Genomic DNA, 9801 nt, shown 5'->3' with positions numbered 1-9801 from the left:
ATTCCAAGGAAGAAGGAGTGGTAGGACTGACCACATCCCCCATTCCCTGCCCCCTGTGCTGCTGGCAGGGAGGAGGTAGAGAAATTGAGAGCAAAGCTGAGCCCAGGAAGAAGGACGGGGTTGGGGGAAGGTGTTTTTAAGATGTAGTAATGCTTCTCACTGTCCTACTCTGTTAAGTGTTTTTGTTGTTAGTGTCTGAATTGAATTGATGTTCTTTTTCTTCCTCTGAGGAGTCTATCTCTTGCCCATGACCACAATGGGTGAATCATCCCTCTCTGTCCTTACCTCAATTCCCAAGCCTCTTGTTTTTTCTGCTTCCCATTCCTGAGGGGGAAGGACTGAGTGAGCAGCCTCATGGTTGCCCTCTGTGCTCAAAGCAGGGCACAGACTAAATCCTAGCTGGAAGGATGACAGACTTCAGCCTGAAAATTAAATGAGAAGGTGTCAAACCAGAGTGGCATTCAAAACAATCTGGGAGTAAATGTGTCACTAAAGAAACATAGGGGAGCTCAGCCCAAACAGGCCACAGGGCTCCAGACATACACAGCTCCAGGAAGTTGTCATCTGGTGGATTCACACTGGGCTGTAGACAAAAAAAATCCTTGTAACTAAATTTTAAGCTCACTGGAACACAGGTGTTTTTCCTCACTCTGTGTATGCACAGCAGATAGCACAGGGACATGTCAAGAAGCAACTAGTGCTGCTTGAACACTTATGATGAAGAGTATCATTGCAGATCATCATTCAACCCAGAGCAAGTAGTTAAAATACTATTTTCAGAGCTACAAGTCCAAGACAATTAAGACAGAAGATACTGAGCAAAAAACACACTGTTAAGTCTTTTTATTATTATTTATTGTTGCTACTGTTATTCACACTTAGACAACTCAGTTACATAAAGTGATTTATATGAAGAGCTCTGTATTGATATCATAAGGTGAGAAAGTGTACATGCCATAGTGAAGCATTCTATAGATACAGTGAAGTAGGACCTTTGATAGAAGGGATTATTTCCAAGAGCCTATGTACAAATAAAGGTAACTTTCATACTATATACAAACCTATATTCACAGAGAATATACTGATTCAGAGAGTTTCATCTAGTGAATAATGGTCCATACACATAAACTCATGAGAAAAACTGGAGTTTTCAGGGGGTTGCCTGGACTGGCTTCCATGGCAATGTATTTTTTCTTTAACCTTGAAATGAGTCAGATGGGGGACTTCTTCAGATTCTTCTTAAAACAAGTTGAAAATGAGAGTTGAAAGGGTATGAAACTACAGAGTGAAACAAACAAGCTAAAAAAGCTTTATTACAAAAATAGCATCTGGATTGTCAGTTATTACATGCTACTATTATTTTCACATGACAACACAGTGGCCTGATCTTGCCCTCTTAAGTGACAGAAATAATTTCTACTTATGTGAGTCAACTCCCCAGAGTCAGGACTGCAAAATTAAAGCTGTGTAACAGAGATCTTGATAATGCAAATGAATACAAACCCAAGCAAAATCCCTTTGGCATTAGTTAACTTTGATGGGGCACTGAAAGAAATGGTTGATTTCTATTGGATAACCTGACCCTGAAAATTTTAACTCTTCTGTAAAACAGATATGACAGAAGTAATTCATCTCATAAACTTACTAAAATATGAGGAGCTTCCTTTACTGTGATCTCAGTGGGAGAAAGCATTAGAGTAACAGAATGATTTAATTGCTTCACTGGGCCTGACCCTGCAAGCATTGTATTCCTTCTTCTGAGGTGAACAAGGATGGCAGGATTGAGTCCCTGCTGCAATGGCAGTGTGCAGCATTTTGTACAGTCCCACAGGGAAGCTCAAGGGTATAAGCAAACTCCCCTTTCACTAAGGCAAAACCAGATCCTGCTTTCTGTACATTTATTTGACAGTATTTTACATTATACCTTAAACAGAGACATGAAATGGATTCTTTAAAATTAATGATCCCCTTATTTAGAAACCCCATACTAGTCTTCTGGGTTTTTTATGGCTTATTTTTTTATTAAGACAACTATGTGACATAAAATAAAAAATAGTAAAGTGCAAGATCTTTAAAAGCGCATAGAAATTTTACTGTTTGGATTGGGCTTGTTTGATGAGCAGTGAATTTACAATAAATCTACATGAATGTACAGTTCATTTACTAATCTTGAATTACATTATTTCTTACTCAAATCTTGTCCTGGGCCCCTTATGGCTCATATAGGAACAATGTGGCCAATTGTGTGTCTGGTCTACATATGCTCCAAGTGGTGACATGGCTTCTAGGCTGGGGCTGACCTGGCTGGCTAGGAGCACGGGCTCAGTGCCATACTAATGTGATTACATGGCTTCTGGAGAAGACATGGCTTATGTCCAGCCAGGCAGGAGCATGGGCAGGGGAACATGCAAACTAGCTGCACCCATCCAGGCAGACAAGTCCTGAGATGCCATATACTGACAACTAGCAACACACAGCAGAACTACAGGATGACTCGTCCGGCCTATGGGGCTGTGATCCATATATGACTTCTGTATCGGATGGGTGTACTGAATTGCATTAACTTCAGTGTGGAAGTTACTCTTCCCAGTCCCAATGGAAATGATGGATATCTCGGTATTGATATTCCTGTAACTGAACAGATCCAAGAAGGATAATTTTAACATTAATCAGGAGTGAAACCCACATCTGTTGGAAGGATGGAGCAGGACTCTTCCTCCACACAAGTGCAAACTTTCCAATTATCTGATCTCAGAATCACTTTCTGCAGATATGCTTCCAGCTGTAAGTTCTCACAAAAAACTTTCCAGGAATAACAGGAAAACAAAAATCACCTGCTCAAAGGACCTAACCATGCCTTTTTCTCAGTTAGTTGTGTCATTGTTATTTACAAGAGGTAAAATGGTTTCCAAGAATATAAGTGAATGCAATTTTTCTCTTTGTACATAGCTCCCAGGACAATTATGTTTGATAGGCAAGTGCATTTATGAAATATGGGATCCGAAGATAAAAATCTCTATCTTGCCCAAGTTAATGACAGAAATATTCTGGATTTTAGTGGGGCAGTTGTTGGAGAAGGGATTATTTCTTTGTTATTAATTAAATAAATCCACCTGATACAGACTCATATTTGATTCAGAACATAAGTTATATGGACCACAAGATGCTATTTAAAGAATTACTGATGAAATAATAATTTAAAAACATTGTATATCCCCTTTTTTTTTTTTTTTTTTGCAAAATAGGTAATGAAGTAAAAGAACCAGAGAAATAATCCCTTAAAAAACACCCAAACATTAAGAATATTTCTAAGAATCTATTTTTACAGTACTTGGATTAACCACATGTTTAACCTACTGCTTTGCAGACCTTCATATCCACACAGAACAATACCATGTGTGACAATGACCATAAACTACCTCAGAGTAGCATATGTGGGAATTACATGGCAGATTAATTGCCATTACAAACATCAAATGACATCTAGATAAGCTTCTTTGTCACCCACTGTGCTTTATGCTTCATAAAGATTATGCAGACAGCCACATCAATTCAATAAATAGGTAGAGGAATATAGTCACAGAGAGCCTGTCTGCACTACAAGAAAGCACTAGCTTTTGGTAAAACAGTTAATTTAAAACACAGAGCTTTGCTGAAAGATTTTTCCATGTCTACATGTAGATCTTGAGGAGATCATCCTCATATCACACTTTTAATCACACTTTTATAGCATTTAACCTACAGATTCTACCATGGTGGTTTCTGCAGAGGCGAACTTCTTTGTTGGGGGGTGTGTGTGGGGTGTGTGTGTTTGGTTTTGGCTTGTTTTTTTTTTAACTGAAAGACAGCAAATACTTGTAAGACTCCAACAGTATTTGTACTGATGGAGTGCAGTCTCTTTAATTCCAGTGAAGTTAGTGCAGAAAATCTTTAAAACAGGTTACCTTCCAATCCACAATCATACTTAAATGCTATTGTAAATCCTTCCAAAAATCATGTCCAACATTAGTTCTGTTCAGGTGTGACAGTGGCACATAAACAGATGGCTGTTTAAACTGGAGTTGCATTCTTATCTTACTTATTGTGTTGCCAACCTGGTGTTGTCCTGAAAGCTAGAACAAGATCTTGATCATAACACCAATTTCTGTATTAATTATTCATTTATGCTTCAAAAGGATTACGCAGACAGCAGTATCAATTGAATAAATGAGCACAGATACACAGGCAGGTGGAAGAGACTTCAAGGCTGACCAACTCACTGTAGAATTTGGGCAGTTTGCAGGACTAGATCACTAATGAAGTCATTCAGAACTTTGACTGAAGAAAATAGAAATTTAATTTTGACTTCTAGGTGTACAATGTTGAGAAACGTTTATGGATCCCACACTGAAACAGTTATGAACAATGAAAAACACTATGCTGGCAAATCAGATGTCACTGTAAAATAGGAGTGCCTTCACAAGTGGTGTGCATTTTTGGCAGTGTTGAGCCTGGACAGCTTCTGGACATCCAGTCACTGGGTTGCAGCTGCTCACAGCTGTTCTCTCAGCACTTCAGTTTAAGATTTGCAGACTCCACCTGTGTGGGGTAAGGGGCCATTCTTCTCCTTCTATCTCATTCCTCTCTTTTCTATACAGGCACAGCTGTTGCCTTGTAATCAGAGAGCACATCTGTGTGCAAGTATCCTGAAACTGTTTACCCAAGCAGTTATGTAGAAAGCTGTCTTGGTATAACGAACTTTCACAGCCAGCCTCCACAGAAAGCACCAAACAACTGAAATCTCTCCCATTACCTCTGGACCTGAGCTGCCATTGACCACACAGTTATTCAACCATTTGAATAATGAACTGCCCAGCACATGTAAGGCAGTGGGAGCTGTGAGGTGTCTTATTCCTGAGGGGAAAAAACACAATTTTGGGGGGAAATTCCTTCCAAGAAAAACACATTGATAGGGGCAAGCAGAGACAGGAAATAAAAGAATCAGGTATATTTTAAGACCGTATACAAATGTCATTACAGGATACCAGCCCTTAGCCCTACACATAAATTTCTTCCTTCAAGATGCTGATGCCAACTTTAGAGTGAAATATTCCCAGTAGGGCAATAGGGCTTTCAACTGGTTACTCTTTTCTCCGTACCTGGCCTCATGGGGCAGTAGTCTTTGCTGCTGCTGCTCTCACTTTGCAGAGCACACTAGAGTGCTCTTACAGCTCCTAAAGACAGGCAGAGCTTTTTTCTTTCCAGTGTGGGAGTTACACTATGCTGGCCATGAATCCATAAAAAAAGAAAAAGAAAAAAAAAAAAAACGAGAAAAAAAAAAAAAACCACAACAGAAAAAGAAAAAGAGGAAAAGGAGGAATGTACTGAGTAATGTACTGAACAGAGATCAGCCTCTTGCCCTTCCTTGGTCTCTTGATTTGAAATCTCAGATCAGTGAATCTGGGCATCTTTGTATATTGTAAGCACCCAGACCCATCATGATCCTGCACATGTTCTTTTAGATTGCTCTGTCTTATTCTGCTCAATTAGGAAAAGCTTGCCTGTTTTGAGTACTGTCATCAGAAATAAAAGCATTTGGTGACTCCTCTGGGACAGATTATACTGTGGAGTCAGCTTCGTATCTCAGGACACCTGTTTCATTTGAGCTCAGAATTTGCGTTATAGATTTGCTCTGGCAAGATTGCTGGTTTTGTCAGTAGAGGGCACTGTAGGTATGTATAAACATGTCTTCTCATCGTGTACACCCGTAGAAGCAAATGTTAAGAGGTGGGCAGCGCTATTGTCAAAACCGAATCTTAAATACAGACAGTTTTGCTCACAGTGAGAGAAGCTCACACTAAAAAGCACTAAGAAGCAAAAGATGTTGCAAATATATGGTTAAGATCAAATACTGATTCTGACTGTAGCTAGGACTTAATACTTTAGGACAAGACATAAGTAGCAGACATTGTAACTCCGAGTTTGCTTGCTTTTGTTCATTAGTATCTCACTTTTTCCCTTCGTGATGTCACATAATATTAACATTTTAGTAATTTTTAATATGTATTTTTTACCATTTTCTCTACCATTATTTTCTGTCCAAGTCCTTACTCTCTAACAAGATACTGTTATACACAAAAACATATAACAGCAGAACAGTAAAGGAAAAAGGGAATGAGTGAGAAGCAAATAGTATGGAACACGGAAAAATAGACAAGACAAAATGTGCTGAGCCTTCTGTTACACAGCCATGAGCATGGCAGTGCCATTGTGAGCACAAGACTGATACAAAACAATGTTGAAACATGTTACAGAAATGCACTGAAATTTCATGAACTCTAACTGCACAAAAGATTTGAACAAACAACGATTATATGAAGTTATTTCTTAAAACCCATTCCAGCCCTCCCTTTTTATTTTTTAATAACCCAAACAACAGGAAAGATTAATATCTCATTGCTTTCTCCCTCCTTATTTTTTTGTTCTAGGTTTGGACCTTCTCTCAGCAACACGGTAAGAAGGTTATTGCACTTTCACTCCTTCCTGGGCTTCTTTAGACATTCACACTTCTAGCAATACTGGAAAATTTTCATGTAGGTTTCCTTCAGCTCCACTATATTTAAATTGCTAAGTTTCTCCTATCTAGTTTCAAGATTTATAAGAGCAGATATAGACTGCCCCAGCTTTGTCTATGAGCCGGGGATCTCTTACAGCAATGGCTATATATATCTGTGAAGGTCCTTACACTCCAAGTAACAGTGAAAGATAGCCTGTAAAACATATATCCACTTCAGCAATTAGGCTGCCACTTTACAACTACTTCTACTTTTTGTATTGAATTCTATGCATAAGCAAATTAGCCTTTTTCTTCCGGCATGGAAAGGCAAACTCGTAATGCTAACAGCATCTGAAAGCCACTGGTACTGTTGCTGGTATTGCTGCATTAGAAAAAATGGAAATGGTGTGTCGATGTAGTGGTATGATCTCTCTGCATGCTGTGTTGCTATTAGAGAAGGAATATCCCCATTCTGGTCTTTGCAAAATGGCCAGGCAGCATTGCCTCTTCAGTGCCAGAGTTTCTGGAATCTGAAGAGTTTTGCAAGATGGAATAAACCACCTTTAACATCCTCCTGATTGCCATTACAGGCCTGTGATGCAGAGGATCACAACACTGATGAACTCTATGGCTTTGCTGAAATCAGATCATACAAATCTACTTATATGAAGAGATGTGCAAGATCTTCCCTGTTTGTGATTCATGTGCTCGATGTATGCTTTCCACTCAGGAATTTCAGCAGATTATTAGAAAAATCCCATACGTATGTGTGGGCTGGTGCCTCCACAAAGTTAATATTAGCATTCCCCTTAGAAGATGAGAGCTTTAAGAACTGAGCACGCTGTGTGTCTGTGTATACTACTACAGAGAAGTCTACGGGTACCATAGGCACAGGAGAAGCAGTAACTTTCACAGCTTCCACGCATGTGCAGCATCACCAGTACTGAGCAGCAAGGATGTTGTGCAGCAGACAAATAAAACCTCAGCACAGCTGGACTCAGTCCTTCGTGTGATTGCACAGTTCAGCAGAGGTCATTCCTCAGCATTAAGATCCACCCTTTGTATTCTTTTCTTTCTTTCTTTTTCTTCTTTTTCTTCTTTTACTTTCTTTTCCTTTTCCTTTTCTCTTTCTTTCTTTCTTTCTTTCTTTCTTTCTTTCTTTCTTTCTTTCTTTCTTTCTTTCTTTCTTTCTTTCTTTCTTTCTTTCTTTCTTTCTTTCTTTTTCTTTCTTTCTTTCTTTCTTTCTTTCTTTCTTTCTTTCTTTCTTTCTTTCTTTCTTTCTTTCTTTCTTTCTTTTTCTTTCTTTCTTTCTTTCTTTTCTTTTTTCTTTCTCTCTTTTAAATTTGAGGGAGAGGAAATTTACAAATCCATGGGTTTTTCTCATAGAAGCTTTCCATTGTTGTTTTTTGCTGTTTCATTTTGATATATATTTTTTTGAATAAATATATATAGTTTGGGTATTTTTTTCTCTAGAAACAGCACTTTCCACTAGATGGAGACAGGACACTGGATAACTTTGTCCTCCAGGAGGACACTGACAATCAGGAACACAAAATAAAGCCCAAACATGAGAAAGCCCAGGATTTTATTCATCCTCCACTTGCAGAAAGCAATGGAGAGGATGACAAAGAGCAGCATGATGAAGAGGAGGACAATCGCACAGAACAGACCATTGCTGCTGACTGCCACCGGGGCAAAACTGTTAATCACAGCATACAGGAGCCACGGAAGAGGAAGGCTGTTAAGAAACAGAAAAATACATTTGTAACATTGCAGAGGTGCAGAAAGGGACACTAGAAAGTTTCTAGAAATAATACAACCAGATTTTTCCTGCTTAAAGTGAGGCTGGAAGAGTTTAACTCAGAATTCTAATATGTATATAAATCTAATTTGTCACCTTGCTTGTGGTTCTTGCAGAGAACACAAGGGATTTGGTCTCCCTACTCTTCTATCAGTTACACTGGTGAATTTGATTTCCCTTGGCTGACAAGCCAGGTAAGCAGGAAGACCCTTTCCATTTGTTTCTGGATTTCAGATCATCTACGGAAGAATCTACTTCTAATTTCCAAGAGCCTGCATGGCAGGAAGCTAGGTCACATAAAGACATGTCCTTGCCATGAAGAACCAGCATGCTGCAAGGCACTGCCCTCAGAATTTGGCCCTTAAAAGCCTCGATAAACACTTACTGTATAAACCTGTGTTAAAACGTGAACTTCAACTGAACACCAGCTTAATTTCTATTTCTGTATTTGCTGTCATTGCATTTCTCACCTCTGATGTTACAGAATGAGGCACCATGCCTCTGGAAGACATCAAGCTGAAATAAATATTTAAGCCACTGATCGGAGCTTAGCAGGCTTAGAAAGCATCAAGAGAGCTGTCAGAAGACAACAACCTTCAAACTTTGAATAAGCAGCTCAAGACATAATAATTTATTACAGCCTCAGTACTAACTACACCAGCCTACAGCTCAACTGTGCCATTTTTGTTATAAATATACCAGGTCTAGCAGACTGGTGCAGGACAACAATGTTTCCACTGGCAGAAAAATTTAAAAAATTAAGAAAAGTAAGAAAGCATTTCAAAAGAGGAAAGTTTTGTAATGCACTCTATGTGCTCTAAGTTGAAGCACATGGTAGTGAATAATGTTTTCATATATTTTGCTTACAGATCTAATTTCAAATACTTCATGCTTCTGGATTAATATAAAAAAGTGCCCCAGTTTTTCTGTTGTGTCCAAATGTACTGCTATTAGCTAGCAGGCAGAGTAAAAATGCTATTTACTATCCGCTCTAACTTCATGATCCCTTTTTATACCTGTGCAGTTGCTGGTATATTTTCAGAAGCAAAACCCATGATCCGTTCTATGACTAGGCTGTTCGGTACTATGACTATGACTAGACCTGTTCTTCTGCATGTGTGAAAGCAAGAAACAGCCAGAGATGGAGAAACTGAGAGTATGGACATGACTCTGTGGGAATAAAGACAAAGTTTGTCTGTATATTTTCTGCACATTTTTAAAACAATGATGCATAGATTACAACATTTCTGGACCTGATCTACCTTGGTATCAAAAAGGAATTTGAATTCTTATCACATGCTACACATCATTATCCTAGAGGTGCTGTGAAGCAGTAAATAGCACATTTGTACACAATTGTATGTTGTTTCGCATTGTCAAGAGCTATACAATGGTTCCTTCGCGGTAACAGAGAATTAGTTTGTAGTTTGGGATTTGCCAGGTATATAAAAAATTATGTCAGCAA

The 9801-nt window shown here is 38.8% G+C and overlaps 1 protein-coding gene across 3 annotated transcripts in view; it reads right to left on the bottom strand.

Moving 5' to 3' along the window:
• Positions 1 to 2828: 2828 nt before the first annotated feature.
• The window catches only part of SLC24A2 (solute carrier family 24 member 2), a 119078-nt gene continuing 112105 nt past the window's right edge, over positions 2829 to 9801 (bottom strand). For all 3 annotated transcript variants that reach the window (XM_074931744.1, XM_074931747.1, XM_074931745.1), the window contains one exon: positions 2829 to 8273. In XM_074931744.1, the coding sequence (XP_074787845.1) occupies positions 8024 to 8273 (250 nt within the window). In that variant the 3' untranslated portion in view covers positions 2829 to 8023. The remainder of the gene's footprint in view (positions 8274 to 9801) is intronic.

Source organism: Athene noctua, chromosome Z, assembly GCF_965140245.1.
Source record: "Athene noctua chromosome Z, bAthNoc1.hap1.1, whole genome shotgun sequence".
Classification (NCBI taxonomy): Eukaryota; Metazoa; Chordata; class Aves; order Strigiformes; family Strigidae; genus Athene; species Athene noctua.
This window is presented reverse-complemented; position numbering and strand designations above follow the sequence as displayed.